Genomic DNA, 18,640 nt, shown 5'->3' with positions numbered 1-18,640 from the left:
AGATCCCATAAAGTTTTTGCTTGTATCTCGCTAGCAATGTCATTATAAAATTATCTTCTACAAATTATGATATAACTTTTATAGTACATACTTATTTAGGGGATTCATGAATAAAAATGAAGAAATGCTTTTCTATTTCTAATGGCTATAATCTAACAATCCAATGACATTAATTGATACAAAAGACTTTAATACTTTAACTTTAATAGATTTCTTTTCAATTGTCAAATTCTCTTGAACAAAAAAAGAATGGAAGGAATTTCATTTAATAGTGCATAATTATACGGGCATAAAAAATAAATTACATCTTTATTATTTTTTTATAAAAGTTCTATACATATAAAATTATTTAAAAGAATAATATTTTAATAAAAATATTAAAATTCATAATTTCATCTTTTGAGAAAGAAAAATTTATGAATTTTAATTTTTAAAGAATAACATATTTAATTAATCAAACTATAAGAACTTGATTAAAATAAAATAAACTACAAATATTTAGTTTATATTGAAAAAAATTATAAGGATGGGCAAATTAATTTTTATTATTTTTTTAACCTTTCAACTTTATTAAATTTTATATTATTTCTTTTACAGGGATGATTATGAAAGACCTTAGCAATATCAAAAACTTTAGAAAAGATAAAATTAAAAATAACAATAAGAGTGTGAACATAAAAATCATCAAATAATAACACACAAACGAATTATACTCTTTCTTCTGCTTCCTCCTCTGCCAGTTCGAGCTTCCGACGCTTCAGTTGAATGCATAACGCACCAACCAAATCGCCGTAAGGCCACACAAACAAATGATGCGGATCAGAAAAGTATTTTTCAAGAAAAAAGGATATCTTATATTTCTTTTGGCAAAATCATTGATTTTAAAAAAAAAAAACCCAAACAAATTGGGCTAATGCACTGGCTCGTTGGCTCTTTCACTTAGGGCAGGACGTGCCAATTAGGTCCAATCCTTACTCTCATGTTAATGGGGCCCGAACCCGAACCGACCACGACACGACCCGGCTCTCCTTACTCGCTCACTCGGCTCCTCACCCACGATTCTCCGGACGAGAGTCTCTCTCGCTCTCCGACCCGGCGACTCCGCATATCTCACCAAATCTCAGCTCCTTCTGTCACCGCACGGCTCAACCGTTGCTTCGTCCGTCACTCCATAAGCTTTCCAGGCTCGTAATTCATATCCAGAGAGGCATAAGTGTCGCTTAATCTCAGTCACTCAGTCTCAATCACTCAGGCAATCTCGCTCAAACGACCTCAGCTCCACAGTCACTCCCTTAGGTCTTTGATCGTGTAAGTGAGATTTGCTTCCTCTCCACTTTTTACCGTGCTCTGGTTTCTACTGCTATGCTTGCTGTCCACTTTCTGCTTCTATGATTCCGTGATTATTTTTTATATATATAAACTATATTATATTTTCAGGCACAATCAGTTTCTTTTTGTTTGATTTGTGGGTGACAAATCTCGATTTTGATTTGCTAAGAGTTGGTAGAATAGTCAAATAAATATATTTCCGAGGAAACTGAGTTACTAGCTGAAGCATAAATTTCAGTAAAGATTGGAGCCCTGGTTGCTTTACTTTTTAACCTTCAAGTTCGAGCTTTGAGTTACCATCTGATGTTAATCGTTCAAACTGGAGTTGCTAGTTGAAACTGAGTTGCTTTACTTCCATTAATTTTAGCGTGCTCTGGTTCACGGATGACAATTGCTGTGAGTTTATTTTAGTGGTGCCCAAGTGAAATATTATGATCTCAGAAGGAGGAGTTTGTACTGTATTTTGATTAATTTGTCATTTTTAAATAGAAATTCTTATCTCTATGAAGTTTAGGTTTGATTAGTGTTTTGAATCTCAGATGAATTTTGATGAAAGAATCAAACTAAATTTAAACAAATTTAAACATTACAAATCTTAAACCTATTTAAAGGCCTACTTTTTGGCTTTTAGGACAGGCTAGTCCTTCCATAAGCTCAAGCTTGAGGCCAACCTTGGCTCCCTATTCCCCAATGTGTAGAGAATTTGGATGCCTCTTGCTCTTTTTTCCCACTTTACCCTTTTCCCTTGTTCCGCCATGGCCAATATTGGCCATTCAAAGCTCGCTAGCTGTTTAGATTGAGTGAAGTCTTCTGGATCCCCATGTATTGAAGCCTCACTTCTTACTTGCATGTTTTCAGGTTAAACTTTGAAGAGTTGCTGTTTATCTTTACTTCTTCAGCCTCGCCCATCTATTGAAGCTCAAATTAATGCTATTCCCTGAACTTTCTTTGTGTTTTGGCAACGTGCCAAATTAAGATATATCCCTTGAATTTTGTCCATTTGCAATTGATTTCTTATGGTTATTTGGATTCTCAGCCCTTTCAAACTATATTGCCTATGAGGTATTAGATAACTGTCTTGAGTGGAGAAAGCAATCGTTCTGTTTAATGGCAAACAGTAAATATGAGTATGTGAAGTCATTTGAGGTTGAAGATGAGGTATGTTTCCTAATCTGATTGTTGTTTGGATGAATGGTCGTGGCTTTGAAAGGCTCTCCAAAATTCATGATTTTGAGAAACCATGAGATGAAAAGGCTCTGCAATTGATGAACTCCTGTGCTGTTTCAGTGCTTCAAGAGTATGCAGACATTGTTCTGGCATATGGATTCATTGATGAATTCAGCTTTGTCTTCACGAAGAGCTCCAAATTCTATGAAAGGCGAGCTAGTAAAGTTTTATCCATAATCACATCTTCTTTGCCTCTGTGCATGTAAGAAAGTGGAGTGAATCCTTCCCGCAACAAGAATTAAAGTACCCTCCTTCCTTCCATGGAAGGGTTATAAGTTGTGCATCTATCGAAGTCCTTCAAGCATACCTTTTTTGGAGGAAAAATATCTGTCACGTTAAGAATCAATATGATCAATGCATTTGGCATCTTGTTAAACGAGGAATGACTGAAAGGGAGGCACAAAATTTTCTGGAGGGTACTGAGAAACATGACAAAAATGATCTTTTGCTTGATGAGTTCAATCTCAACTATACCACCCTTGAGCCTATATTTCGTCAAGGCTCATTTGTTGCAAAAACTGCAGTGGAAGATATTGTGAAGTACAAGGAGGATGGTGATCCCATCAAGAGGCTAAGGAGAAGATAGTTACGGTGCATTCACAGAAGATAGCTAGTAGAAGATTTTGGAATGATCAGGGTACGCTAGTAAAGGAGCTTGGTGGGTTTGTAGTGGAGATTGATAATGTAAAATCAGAGTATGTAAAGTCCTTTGAATTTGACGCTAAGTTGATGCCATTCACATGGGTTGTGGTCAGAATTGATGGGTGTCATTTCCACAAGCTTTCTGAAACACATGAATTTGTGAAGCCTAATGATGAGAGAGCTCTCAGGTTAATGAACTCAAGTGCAATGGCTGTGTTAGAAGAGTTTCAGCCGGATGTAGTATTTGCCTATGGAGTTGGCGATGAGCATAGCTTTATTTTGAAACAAAGTACGAATCTATATCAAAGGAGAGCCAGTGAAATTGTTTCTGCTGTGGTTTCATTCTTCACATCTATGTATGTAATGAGGTGGAAAGACTTTTTCGAGGAGAAAGAATTGAAATACACTCCTCCTTTTGATGGAAGAGCAGTGTGCTATCCATCAAGAGAGATTATCTGTGACTATCTTTCGTGGAGGCAGGTGGACTGCCACATCAACAATCAGTATAACTCTTGTTTCTGGAAGCTTGTTGCTTTGGGGAAAAGCAAGAAAGATGCCCAGAATAGTTTGAAAGGAGCTCAGTTACAAAAAAGACTTGAGGAATTGGAAACTGACTATAATAGTTTGCCCATCTTGTTCAGACAAGGATCCTCAGTTTTCTGGAACAAAGGAGGCAAGTTTCCCGAGCATCAAGAGAATGATGATTCTCGTGAGAGTCATAGAAAAGTCATTGTAGAACACTGTGATATCATTGGATCAGGGTTTTGGCTAGAGCACCCAAACATCCTTGATGGGAAGTAACACATGCTGTGAGACTATTCTTCCTAAATATAATTGTCAAAACCATGGCCCAATGATAGGGCAATGGGTCGCTCATCAAGAAAAGAAAGCAATTGCGTTCGTCAATGAATAATTTTTTTTATTTGGCAACTGGTTCAATGAATGAATGAGCAGTGAAAAAACCATACTCCATGTGGGACGCACCAAGTAAGACGAGGAAATAATCCCCCGACATTACAAATCATTGATCCAGATTCATGTAAAAGTTTGCATGCAAAGATTGAAGGAGGCATTTATTACAAATTTTTGCGGTGTTTACATTTACTTTTGATCATTCGTCTACGTTATGAGAGTTATTATTTCCTTTTAGCCCATTGTAAATGCCAACTCAGATAATAAAAGTATCAATAGGGGTTTAAGGGTTTGAAGTACCATCATGATCTAATAAAAAAATAGTTGCTAGTAGCTAGTTTTGATAATTTCAAGCAGCCCTAATTGAATAACTAAAATGTATTCAAAAAATGTTTATTGAAAATTAAATAATAGGCATTAAAAATATCTCCAACCTCTGAACAATAAACAATTCCTCTCCCTGAACGCATGTTTGTATGTACACGCATATTTGCAGTTCTTCTGGCTGGGACGGTGATATACTATTATTGTATCTAGTACCATTCACTAAACATTTATTAGCACAGCTAACTCTACATCTCTGACACATTGTATCATGTTTGATTAGTTAGTTTTGGCCTATCATCAATGGTTAATTCCACCTTCTTGCAATTTGATATGCATAAAATTAGTGAATACGATAAATAAGCTGCAATTATTGTCCTAAACGACCTAACTCTATTTAAATTAGCAGGCTTTTGCACGTAATAATCTCGTTGATTTGAACAACCTCGAGTGCATGCGGCTGTAATTTAACCAAATAAATTATATGATCCTAAGTTTGTGGACATAATGCTCTGTCTGAGACAGATTCTTAACCAAGGCTTACGCAAATGGTGTCACTATCTTATGGCAATTTGCACCAAAATTATGAATCAACTTCTAAATATGTCACAGTCTACAAAACCTAAGCTTTAAACTTTCCTTTTTCCTGAGCTTCAGGATGGAAAATTTATAGCTGTGGATGAGATCATTCGTGTTAATTAAACAATAGAGTTTGACACATCTCATGCAGGCTCTTCTGAGCAGATAGAAACAAGTTAAAAGCCTATGTTTTCTAAGGAAGTTTGTATTTGATACAGGTGTTTATTTTTCATATGAGGGATAATATACATTCAACATATAATTTATTTTTATTTCCTAATATTTTATTTATTGTCTGATTTATTAAAATACTGATAAGTACTGATCATGCCCTCCTATAAATATTGCTTTCAAAGTGGTCTTCATCTGCACATCTTCATCTCAGAATATGGCCATTTTATTGAAGAAACCATCAGGTTATTCAAAGATGGAGAAGGAAGAACCAGAAGAGAGAATCCACAGAAGAGCCCAGTTCTTGATCTACAAGGCCTTGGAGCGAGCAGATTCTCAGAGCAAGGCTTTGTCATGTTTGGGAGTCAGAATCTCAAAGATCAAAGTCAAGATTGGGAGCAGAATGAGGAGGATGAGGAAGAGGATTGTGCTTCACTTGAAATCCTGGAAGCGATTGTTCGGACGAAGAAGATGAGCCTTCCTCCTCTGTTCAACTCATATGTCACCACAATTATGGGGAATTGGCGTGCGTTGTAGTTCATGGTGTACATGCCCAACCCCCCCCCCCCCCTTTTTTCCCTTCCCAAAACTTGCTCGGATTCGAGCATGGTTATATTCAATTTGGGAGTAGCTCTCTAAAAGATGTTTTTTGACATTTCACGCGAACTTGAATTCAAGACATCGTGCTTAAACAATAATAGCTCATTCTACTGAAACCAACACCTGTTGGTTGGTGTGCATGTTCTTTACTTCTCCAAGACTTAAGCTTTCGAAAAAGAAACTTGCTATAGTTATGTCCTCTAGGAATTTAGAGCTTTTTTTTTTTTTTTGAAGAAGGAGAAGGATGAAATCTTATATTAGCTCAGAATAATTATTTACGTCAAAAAGGGCGCCAACCCCATATATAAGGTGTCACATTAAGTCAAGATCAGAAGAATGAACTAGACACAACCTAGATCTTTTAGTTAAAACCCTAGCATACTTGTTTCTGCTTATAAAAAGATGCTTCCACTTGGCTTGTAAATCATCTGCAATCGTACAACAAATATGGATACTATCTAGAGAGTATAGCTACTTCGCTCTCTCTCTTTTGGTTATATTTAAGTTATGGGTATTAATCTCTGTCGTATTTATTTTTTATTTATAAAAATATCAATTTATAATATAATAAAAAGGGAAATCACAACATAAATGTTGCCAAAATATTAGAAGGAATTTAGAAATTAGCTAACAAGTTCTCATTAGAAATACAAATACAGACAAGGCAAAAAGAACATAATAGGGAAACAATGTCCTGCTTAATAACTTCAAGATTGTTTTTCATGAAAACGAGATAAACCAGCACAAAATATAAAGATTAGAGTAGAACTTTGAATATTATAGGGAAAAATATAACTTTAGATCTTAATATTTTACTCACATTTTATTATTAATTCCTACACTTTTTTTCAATGTTTTTGATCCATGTACTTTTTTTTTTTTTTAAATCCCTCCTAAGTTCTTCTACATTATTTCTGAAGGGGCCTAAAATAATAAAAAATAAAAGTACAAGGACCAAAAACACCAAAAAAAAAACTTACTATGACCAATAACAAAATGCAAACAAATTATAAACTATAGAGATATAAAGTTATGTTTTCTTATATTATATTCATTGACTATACAGTATAAGATCATGCCAAGGCAAGCTGAATTGAAGCATTATGAGTCATCTTTATGTTTTGTTATCACACTTGTTGAATTATTGGCACTATTTTATTAGTTTATTAGATATGCCGGATGATTTGTGATGGGATGAATCTTTGATTTACAAGTTTAAAATTCCAGAAGTCGTGATATGCTAAGATTTCATTATCATTTGCCCCTTTAGTGGGATAACAGGATTGCATCTAGCACAATTTGTCTTCAATTACTTGTGCAGATTGGCCATATCCTAAAAATAAGCACCCTTGTGCGGAAGCAACAAATCAAATTATGCAACGTTTTTTTTTTCGGCCTAAACATGCTAATACTCTGTATTTGGGGAAAAAAAAGAAGTCTTTTGATCTGGATAAAAAGGCAAGAGCAAGACTTGAATCCTGAAATCATGAAATGAATGCACAACCCCAAAAAATGCTGAAATGAATCTGAATTTCAGATTCAACTGTTCTGTATTATTAAATGAAATCCGAAATAAATTCTCTCCTCAATAACCAGTGACCACTTCCCAGCAGTAAATGCGTACAATCAGTAGCTGGAAACAGTTGTAGATAGGCACTTTCAATGCTATCCACAATTTCACAAATGTGCTTGGTCGGCCACAACTAAATCCTGCATGACATTCCCTTGACTAACACATGCAAGTCTTTTAACCTCTAGGAGGTAATGCATTTGGTCTCCCAATAGACTTCACTTCCCATAAAGAAATTTACACTTGTCCACAAACAATCCTAAAGACATGACATGTGATCCTTAAAACATGAGTTTCTTTCTTCTAGGTAGCACTTAAGCAGTAAATTCTTAAATGCATCGACGTGGGAGAATACATGTTGAGAGAATTTAACCTGAACAAAATCTTACAACACCTCTGACCAAGAACCAATCAGTCCAGATCCTCTAGAGAGGACAAAAGTAAATGAGAGGTAGAGACCAGTAAGAAAAAACGTAAATGAGTGTAATTATGATATGTAGGCCCTATACGTATTCGCATTTTGCTGATGATCCAATTTAAATGACCAATACACTTAGAAAACTTTAACCATCTCCTGTCTCCTTTGAAGGGGCTAGATCAAATTCATGGATATGAAATAATTTGTAAGCTCATTGAGATATTGCACTTCACAAGATGGCAATAATACTTAATAGACGCTTAAAAAAGCTTCTTCCACTGCAATACAGGTTTGCATCTCAATTTCAACAAGCTACTGTATAACCTATAATCTCCTAAGCTTCCTATACACAATTTTATTACACAAGCATGCAAGAATCATGAATTAACGATATCGGAAACAGACCTCTTTGCCCTGCGGACTAATTTTCTATTACCAAAACCTATCAGAGTTGGATGACAATTAACCTTTGGATTAAGACTCACCCAAAAATAACTGTAGTTGAACGACTAAGAAGGCTGCATTAAGAAGAAAACCCATGTAATTAGCCGAGTGTCATAAGGAGCAGGGAGAAAGCGAAAAGCATAGGACACAGCACATAATCACTTTGGAGGCCTGCAAAAACACAAAAATAAGTCAAGCAGGCATGGAAAAAACAAGACCACTGAACTCTGTCTGTATCAAGATCTGGTCTTAATAAAAAGGCTAAATTCACATTTTTGGTCTTTAAATCATCACTTATTTCAGTTTAGTTCCTTGAAAAAAAAAATGTAATTGAGTCCTGGAATCATTTGGGTTTGATTTAGTCATTTTGATAGCTCACCAAAAGATTATTGATTTTAAAATCAGGGAAATGAAGGACTCACTTGTACATCGTCGTTTCCGGGACAAAACTCAAATTAGTGCTATCTTCCAAAGACCAAACTGTGAATTTAGACCAGTGACCAGGCCAGCTTACAATTCCAATCTTAATTTGTATTTTCTTTAAGATCTATAATACCATACAATTGATTATAAGATTTGAAATATTCAGGGCTTATCAATTCAAAAAGAAGAAGAAATATTCAGGACTTCAAACAAGCAAATGCTTCAGGAAGAGCTATGTTTAAGGACTTCTATTAGATTGCTGAATAAATAATTGGTTGACAAGGTGCTCTTACAACTTTGACCATTTGCTGCTGCAGGAAGGGCAGGAATGTTGACAGCTGTAGATCCAAAAAAGTAAAATTAACAAATTAATTAAAACAAATTACAGAAAATTATGAAATAATTTAAACTCCTCCAGAAAGTTGTGAAATAATTATAACTCCTCCAAGAAGACTTCTCCGTGTCTACTCCTCTCTCCCTCTCTAAAGGGGAATAAAACCAACCAGAAAAAGTATCTATACTTTCAATGTCTTAAACATACTTTTATTACATGCTGAAGTCGCCACTTGTGATGCAGAAGGCCAAGGCGCTGGAATATTGTCATTTAGATCACAATTGAAGCTAATCCCAGTCGTATCTAACGTTAAATCTGAAGGCAAGCTAGGTAGCAAACAACCAGCCTCTGTTTGGGGAAAAAAATTGAATACTTCAATCACTTTGCCAACACATGTAATATTGCATTATAATTCGAATATGTTACCTTGAGTATTAACTGAAACATCCACATGGTTGACTTCCACATCATGTTGAATTGGTAGAATGAAAAGAGGAAAAAAAACAGGACCATTAGATGAAAATACACGCGCGCATATAAGAATTGAGTCTTTCTGTTTTGCTAGTCAACTGAAATAGGGAGCTAAAACTAACCTTGAAGCGAGAAATCCTTGAGACTTACATGACAGAGACTATAAACATCTTTGGTAATGTTTGATTTTTGTAGTTTCATAGCCAGAGCCTCTGCACAATCCAAAGCTTGTAAATTTGTGATGAAACTCTGCCTTTGCAAGTGAGACACATACACTTCCATGGCATCACAGCAGGATGTCTTGTTTTTTACCCCATCTCTACAAGCCTCAGCGACATGTCTCATGTCAGGCAAAACCAGTGGGCAAACTGCGGCAGAAGCCAGTATAAGATCAAAGTGAAGGAATTCAGTACTACAGGGAGCTGAACTCTCCATACAATAACATTCATAACTCATAATGGCATTGAAAGCAGTAATAAGACCAATTGAAACTATTTAATGAGCCAGCCGGTATCTACCAAAATCACAAAATGATGACCATTGTGCATATGCTTAAAGCAGACAGAAAAAGACAATCAGCCGAAACGTAACAATCCACAAGCACAAGTGAATGATGACACCCCACTAACAATCTTTCTCTAGATGCTGATCTCATATGTTTTCAAAAGTCAATGGCGTACTCAAATTACACCTTTTGTTTGGAGAATCCACCCCAACTCAAAATCTATATAATCTTTAGCGTATCAACATGACATAACACTCTGTTCTAGCTCACCTTTGTTAACGTTGCAATTAGATAGTCCTCTCAGAATCTTCTTAGAATTAGAAGGATCAAGCTCACTAGCAAGCCACCGCAGCACAATACTTTGACAATCATTGATCCGAGTAGAGTGCTCAGGTAGGACATGTGGCCCATTTAAGCCCAAAAGATCAGAACCTTTCGATGCAATTTTTGTAGCTGCTTCTAATATAGCATTCTGACAAATTTGATCACAGCATTCTTTAATGGGATCAATTTTCTCACAAGCAACAAGAAGCTTAGACGTATCCACTACGTCATGAAACTCATTTACGTCTTTGACTGGGCAAGATGCCTCAGTGAGATTTAAAGAATGAATTGAACACATCTGTGTCAAACTGTGATTGGCACCTTGGGCAATCAAAATCTGTTTCACATCTGATAGGCAATGTTTAGCAAGAGTCCTATTTAAGGCAAGCATGTCTGAATACTTGCTAGATTGCCCAATGAGAATAGTGAGAGTGGCTTCCAGCTGGGGACAACATATTACATTAGCTACAAGTGGTGCAAAACTTTCCCAGCAATCAATTGCTGTCACACTCATCAAACTTTCAGCAGCAGTGAAGTTCAAAGTGCAAAACCCTACAACAGACAGTCACATATAAAGCAACAAGAGATAGGTAATCAAATGCAAGATGCAACAGAAATTTCCATTCAAGTCTTAGAATTCCAAAATACCACTGCAGAATTTAGAAAAGAACCTGATAATTTTGGGATGGAGGTATTGGTGAATGGAACTAATGGTGAAGGAGCAAGGAGAGGAAGAAGAGGCTGCGGAGCACCAAGAGGTGGGATTTTAGAGATCATGGAACCCACATGGCTATCCAATTGTATAGGATCTTCACTACGATCTAAGATAATGCCATGCAGCTCATGGGCACCTGTACCAAACATGAGTAAGGGGGGGGGGGGAAAATCTCTCTCTCTCTCTCTCTCTCTCACGTCTAATCCTCAAGGGCAATTTGGCAAGGAAAAATAACTTACAAAGAATCATAAACTCATTTGTAGAGAGTCATACATGTTTATATTCTCTGCCGTCTTAGAGTTACAAAATAATACAAGCCATGAATTAAAAGCTGAATTTTGCGAACAACAGAGCGTCAGAACATAGCTTATAGGCAAAGGGACAAGCAAAATTCCACTTGAATTAAATCATAGATATTAGTCTCTTCGGCATAGATAAATATCATCAACTCATTTGTAATTAATTCTCACAAATACAACCTTCCAGATAATGGTTTGTTTTTCTATTTCAATGGTTCATGTGCCAACCCAATTAAACCTTCCAATGGCCAGATGAGAGAGATATATAGTGATAAGTTTATGTTTTAAACAGCACAAAACACAATGCTTAAATATAATTGACACTGTAACTTCTTCGATATGAGATCTATGGGAATAAATTGCCAGAAGAAGACTTCACTGAGCTGAAGCAGAGGACAAAATGATAAGGCTAAACTGTTCACGCTCAAACTCTAGAACAGCTAAAAGCCATCATTAAAACAGAGGCCCTAATTGATTTAGCGGTGAAGTTTTGGAGGAAAAGGGGGTGCCGTCGGGTAATCACTACTAAGTTTTCAAACTCATGGCCCGGCTCTGCCATTCATGAATTTGTTTTGGCTGGTACTCTGGAAGATGAACTCTGCACAAGAAGGCTAGATCAAGAAAGCCACCTTGTAATGCGATAGTGGTCAGTTCAAATGTTCAGTACTGCAACAGCTTTGCCTAAGACCTGCCATTCACAATGCTGCTTATTCGCATAGCTTATGTTAATGAAAACTAGTTCTCAACTTAATTTAAGTGAGCATGGGCAACCATATCGTCAGTCAGTAGTGATAGCAGCTAAGTTAAAACCAAGAATGAATATTAAGATCTCTCACTTGATATGTTGATAAGGCGAAGCTACAGACAAAGAAGTGTTCTCGACTGTTTGGGAAAACGATGTTCCAAACCCTAACTCTGCTTACTCCTAAACAATCCCACTTTACCATGTTCAACATTAGATGACGGCATGGAAAAATCCGAATCCACAAATTGAATTAAACAACGGTTTAAAAATGCAAGTGAGTAGAGTTCAACTTTAAGTAACTCGAAATAAATGATATTTCATCAAGGAGCTCCAGACACATACTCATGCTGAGCCTTTCTAAGAAAGAAAACTAAAGAAACACTAATCTTCCCAACAGAAACAAAAACACATCTCTTGAATTTTCGCCAAAACACAGCAACACAAAGATGGCCCAACACTTCAGAAATCTTACAAATTACGAGAATTTGAAGAAAACCCAGCAACCAAGCCAGAATTCAAGCGTAAAGCACCTACCGGTAGCCAGAAGAAACAGCTGCACGAGAATGAAGTGATTGAAACTAAGCTTAAGCAACACCATTTCCTTCATGCCCACCCCTTGACAAAACCCACAAGGGGAAACCAAACCACTCAGCAAGTTAACGCAAAATCAAAGAGTAGGTTCCCAACAAACAAAAACTTGTGAAAATGCAAATGGCATTGAAGATGATTTAGAAGTGGGTGTAGGAAAGAAAAGGAGGGAAAAAGGAAGAGAGCAAGCACAGAGAAGCCATGAATGAGGGGATTCAAAGTTGGTGGGGATTATGGCAGGCTCAGTAATAGCTGTCTCTGCACAGATTGAGAGAGAGAGTAGACCCCACCATAAAAATGAACTCAGATGGGGGCTGCGCTACCCGCATTAACGCCATCAACACCTTTCCGCGATGCTGGAAAACTACCACCGCCTTATGCCAGCGATTATTTTGCACGCGTGTGACACGCTTGAAGAGACTCGTACGTGTAGTTCACGTTTCAAGGCTTTTGAAAGTCAAACAGTGAAAACAACTGCACAATTGTAAACGGGTTTTCGTTTTCCGTTTTGGCGGTAACTAAGAGGAAAGCCGTCGATGACGGCGATTCGCGGCATCAGAGTTCAGCTTCACAGTTTGTTTTAGAAATGGACTCGCTTCCATGAGAACCTCGCATGAATTTGTATTTATATTTAATATATATACACACTTTTTATTTTAAATTATAAAACATTTTTATATAAAATTTTATATTTCTTTCATTTAAAAATATAAAATATTTTTTAAATAATTAAATGTAAAAAAATGTGAAGCATTTTTATTTTTTTAAAAGTGTAATCATTATTTTTTTTTAAAGTATCATTATTAATAATAATTTTTTATTTATTGTAAGATATTAATAAAAATAAATATAAAAAAAGATTAGTTTGAAAGTAGATAATTATTTTATTAAGAGTAAAATTTAATTAAAAATACCTTACATTTTTTAACAGAGAGAGTATATCAATAAATTTTATTAAAATACTTAAAAATTTTATTCTTAAAATAAAAATATAAACTTTTAAAAAATACTTCATTTACTATATTTTAAAGAAAAAATAACCAAAATTAAATATAAATAAAAGAGTAATATTAAATAAGCATATTTAATAAAACATTAATCTTTTTAAAAAGTTTAATTGCTTTAAAAGTATTTTATAATTTAGGATGGAAGGAGTATTATGATAACAATAATATTATTTTTGGTGAGATAAATAATACTAATATTTTTATGCGCTATAATATATTGATTAATATGGATATAATTTACATGAAACATTTAAAATTATTTTTTAAAATAATATAATGAATAAAAAAATAGAAAAATAATTTAATTTTAAAAGTGACTAATAAAATGAATAACCAATTTTATAAGAAGAATAAATGTCCCGTTGAGGACATCAATAAAAGTGGAATCACAAAGGAGAATAGATAATTTAGATGGCTTATTGGTACAGTCTCATTTTATAATATTAACAGCTTTTAAAATAAATAATTTAGTTACCAATTAATCAATAATATAAATATAATAATATCATATATTCAAATATCATGAGTCCCAATACAAAACAAATTGAGCTGATAAGTCCAGCCAGACACAGCTGCAGACAAAACAAGTGATTTTTTTTTTTTTTGGTTAAAGTGTAGTCTATTTAGTATTTTAATTTTATATAAAAATTTATTTTAATCTCTTAATTTTATAAAGTATTTTTTTATTTTTTACCCTTAACACCATTAGTTTCATCCCAAAAAAATTATATATTAAACTTTAAAATACTAACAAAATATTCTCACATATTGACATATTAAGTTTAATTTTTTTAAAAAAAAGTAATAATGATTGGCACAAAAAATAATCATTTAAAACTAAAGATATTAAGGTTAGATGATTGAAAAGATTTTTCTTAAAATTAAAAAATTAAATTAAAATTTATATAAAATTAAATAACTAAAAATACACTTTAACTTTTTCACCCCTTTTGGGGTCAAGGACAGACCCAAACTATAAACTTCCCATTTTGAGTTATTTTAAAACTTATATTAAGCCATGTTAATTGAAAAATAAAAGATGAACTAGCATGGCAGCATATAGCATTGTCATAAAAACATTATATTTTTTTCTCAAAAAAATAAATTTTTACATAAAGACTAGCCTAGCCGCATGCGAGAATATTCTAGTATTTTTAAAACAACCATTCATTGCTGCTTCTTAAATACGACAGGGGTGTCTGTGAATTACTGGTTAGTGGAAAAGATGATGTTTTCGACTTTGGTTTCTCATACTGTTTTTGGTTTCTGGTATCCTCGTGCTTGTGGCTCACACTTCTCCCATGTCATATATAATATCTCGCAAGGCTGGCTTTTGTTTCATTTATTATTTTTTTCAATAAAATTTATTTTTATTTCAAGGGTATCGTTTCATTTGATCCTATCTCATGTAAATTTAATACTTCACTTTAAGTTGAGCATTCTCATCATTCTTTAAAATTCAAGTAGTTAAAATATTTCATTTCATAAATCATGCTCTTAATCATACAGCTTGAGTTTAATTTCGAAACAACTCAGTTCTTACATATAACATTAATGCTTTGGAATGGGAAAATTAAGAATATTAAACTCGCTAAATGATAGTAAAACATATCATTTAGAGAAGTAAATGGACTTACATTGCAAGACATGAAGAAAAATATGCAGAACAGAGAAAAAAAATATGCAGAACATGAAAGACAGCTTGCTTTTGCCATGTGACATTGCTGCATGTGTTATTTCAAATAAGTCAATTCTTACAGAGTTAAAAATATGCCGTGAATTTTTCTTCAGCTTGTTATCTCATCTAAGGGTATTCATAAATTCAATTTGCTTTGATTTTGAGAAAAAATTAGATCGAACCAAATAAATTAGTTCACCATAGTTTGAGACTTATTCACTTTGACTCTCCTTTTATTCAGTAGTGGTTTATCTTATTTTTCAAGTGACTTGGATAAATTCCCAACTAACATCAACAATATTCATATGCTACGATAATGCTTTCAGCAATAAAGGCACTTTATTTTGTAAGTGGTCTAATTATAGCAAGCATAATATTTGATAAGTCAATAGATTGATATTCTTGAGTGAAGTTAACATCTTGAAACATTTCACAAGTGAGTTTCTAAAATTGTAGAAAATAATTGTTCCCAAGTGAAGTTTCATATATTCCCAATGGATTAATAATATTCTCATGTCACGATAGTGATTTCAATAGCAAAGAAACTTTATTTTTCAAGCAGTCTAATCATAACAAACATGAAATTTGAGAAGTCATTCGATTAATATTCTTGAGTTAAGTTAGCAAATTTTCAGGTCACCTTCATATATTTATACGTGACCTCGAAAAGTTTCAAAGGTGAGCTTCTGAAATACTAAAAAATAATATATTCCTAAGTGGGATTCTATATATCCTAATGGACATTAACAATATTCTCATGTCACATTAGTGACTTCAGCAGTAAAGACACTTTATTTTTTAAGTGGCCTAACTACACATTAATAAGCATGAAATTGACGAGTCAATGGATTAATATTCTTGAGTAAAGTTAGCATATTCCAAGTCACCTTCATATATTCATATATGACTTTGGAAAGTTTTAAAAGTGAGCGTTTGAAATATCAGCAAGCAATATATTTCCAAGCAGGATCCCATGTATTCCTAACAAACATTAACAATAGTCTCATACCATATTAGTGATTTTAGCAGTGTTAATTATTAAAACAAATATACTAGCACGTATTTAAACTCGAAACAAACATAAAGACCACATTACACTAATTCCAATATATACATACTACATTTGCACATTTTTTTAACATAAAAAATATCTCGTATAGTTCAATGGTAGCTGTACAGTTTGCTTTTCAAAAAACTTCTTAGAATACAAACATATTTACATAACTTGTTACTACTATGAGTAAAAAAATATGATATAGTTGTCCATACGAAAAATCATTTAATAGCAAAACACAATAGATAAGTAAAAACTAAATGCATTTCAATTTCAAACAAATTAATTTGCATTTGGCTTTCACTCTTTTTCAATCTGTACATTAGATTTAGGATTCTTACATCTATTCTTTGTATGTCTAGCTTAATTACATCTTGAGCAATGATACACCCTTTTGTTATGAAACTGTGACTTTCTTTACTTGGTGTGTGGCCATCTTGAGTGACATGCAGTTGTATGGGAAATAAACTTGGAACAACTGGAAGTAATATATAAATTTATTACTTCACAACTACCTTCCAACAATTCCAACTATAACTTTAACAATTTAGCATTTATGTCACATCTTTTAATAGTACCACACTTTTCATCACAGAAAAAAAATTTGCTGTATAACGATAATAAATAATGTAGTTATTTCTTTCATTCAATTTTTTCAATACTATCTCTATCGGAAATTACAATGCTCTCTCTTTTTTTCTTGTGTGCATATATATAACTATCAACAAGATTACTTTTTTTCCCTAGCTATACAAGAGAAACGATGTAAAATAGAGCATGTATCCCATATACCACAGACAATCACAATGGTCTAATAACAAAGATAGAGAAAACGAAAATATAAAAGTCAAGAAATAGAAGCAATTTACATGCTTATAAATTAACAAGAGGGGAGAAGATGATACACCTAGATAATGATTCACTCCACTAGATACTAAGATTGAAGGAGATGAGAGTAGCAAGCAAAGAGTAGAGCACGGGAGGAGAGGATTTCTCGCACACAAATAATATGTTGTTACATTTCATTGTTTAGTAGAAGGTAATTTTATAAAGTTATGTATTTTTTATTTTAAGTAAGAAGTATGATTTTTTTTATTAATATTTTAATATTTTATAATTTTTAATTGAAATTAATGATTTTAAAAAGTCTTTCATTGATATTTTTTTTATGATTTGTTTTCTTTTGGTGTGCCAACGATGAGATTGTTTCGTGAAGTCCAAGCATTCATTGGATTGGGCTCCTTCACTTTTGGACTATTCTTACTGTTGATGCATGTGTCAATTAAATATTGCATTACTTAGCTCCTCTGCTAATATCACACACACATACAGTTGTTAGATGTTATTAAAAAAAAAACTATATCTTTTTAAATTTTATCATCAAAATTGTTATATGATATGCTCCCCATTTATATATTTATTGATCATTTCTAACATATTTAATCAAAATTAAAGAAACCTTTAAATTTGTCAACTATATTTAGAAAATTAATAAACTTTATACTTATTAAATATATATATTTTAATATTCTCTCTGTTAAAAAATGAAAGATATTTTTTAAGGGATTGAATGTTAAAAATTATAAGATATTTTTTAGTCGTTTAAAGTGTAAGCATTATTTTTTTTAAAGTGTCCCTATTAATGAATAACTTTATATTTATTGTAAAGTGTTTAATAAGAATAAATATAAAAAGATATGATTAGTTTAAAAATAAGTATCTACTTTATTGAGGTGAGATTCGATTAAAAATATATTATATTTTAAATAGAGAAGGTATCATATTTTTTCTCATCAAATTTAATAAAAGATAAAAGAATAAATATGTGATAAAAAAATTAATGGCATAACTTATAAACAAGATCAAACTAATCCTTCTCTATTAATTTTATAAATAGAATTAGAGGAAGCATTTGTTTAGTTAAATCGTGCATTAAACCATGAGAATGAATTCATCATAGCTTCTTTGAGGATATGGTGAGCATGACTTTGACTCTGATGTTAGGACGATGATGATGATATATTAAAGGCGAGATTAAATTAAAACGGTGCTTTGATGCAATGGTGCATTGGTATTTGTTCTGGCATAGTGACTTGGAGACTTTGTCATTTGTGAATGAGAAAAAACCACGATTATGGGCCCCATAATATTGACTGAATAGTATAAATCTCTCTCTCTCTCTCTCTCTCTCTCTCTCTCTCTCTCCCCCTCTCTCTCTCTCTCTCTCACATTTTTTTTAATGTGGTTGACGAAAAATTAATGAGGAAGGAGCAGAATCTCA

At 33.3% G+C, this 18,640-nt stretch overlaps 1 protein-coding gene and 1 pseudogene across 4 annotated transcripts; one reads left to right on the top strand and one right to left on the bottom strand.

Annotated features, from left to right (window-relative positions):
- Window positions 1–1,017: 1,017 nt before the first annotated feature.
- LOC129297186 (tRNA(His) guanylyltransferase 2-like) lies at window positions 1,018–4,406 on the top strand (annotated as a pseudogene).
- A 2,891-nt stretch (window positions 4,407–7,297) lies between these two features.
- On the bottom strand, window positions 7,298–13,035 carry LOC129297187 (uncharacterized GPI-anchored protein At1g61900-like). 4 transcript variants are annotated; one of them, XM_054935551.1, is made up of 9 exons: window positions 12,567–13,023; window positions 11,917–11,975; window positions 10,945–11,124; window positions 10,220–10,825; window positions 9,567–9,812; window positions 9,400–9,432; window positions 9,181–9,321; window positions 8,933–8,977; window positions 7,298–8,387 (listed from the first exon to the last, which is right to left on the bottom strand). In XM_054935551.1, the coding sequence occupies exons 3-9, from the start codon at window positions 11,048–11,050 to the stop codon at window positions 8,317–8,319; spliced, it is 1,248 nt and encodes a 415-aa protein (XP_054791526.1). In that variant the 5' UTR covers window positions 11,051–11,124; window positions 11,917–11,975; window positions 12,567–13,023; the 3' UTR covers window positions 7,298–8,316. The 4 variants fall into 4 exon arrangements, with proteins under 4 accessions (XP_054791526.1, XP_054791525.1, XP_054791527.1 ...); XM_054935550.1 differs by lacking the exon at window positions 11,917–11,975 and having other exon boundaries at window positions 12,567–13,021; XM_054935552.1 differs by lacking the exons at window positions 10,945–11,124; window positions 11,917–11,975 and having other exon boundaries at window positions 12,567–13,028.
- Between the last annotated feature and the right edge of the window lie 5,605 nt (window positions 13,036–18,640).

This window comes from Prosopis cineraria, unplaced genomic scaffold, assembly GCF_029017545.1.
Source record: "Prosopis cineraria cultivar Desert tree isolate PC_DT_omini unplaced genomic scaffold, ASM2901754v1 PC461, whole genome shotgun sequence".
Classification (NCBI taxonomy): Eukaryota; Viridiplantae; Streptophyta; class Magnoliopsida; order Fabales; family Fabaceae; genus Prosopis; species Prosopis cineraria.
This window is presented reverse-complemented; position numbering and strand designations above follow the sequence as displayed.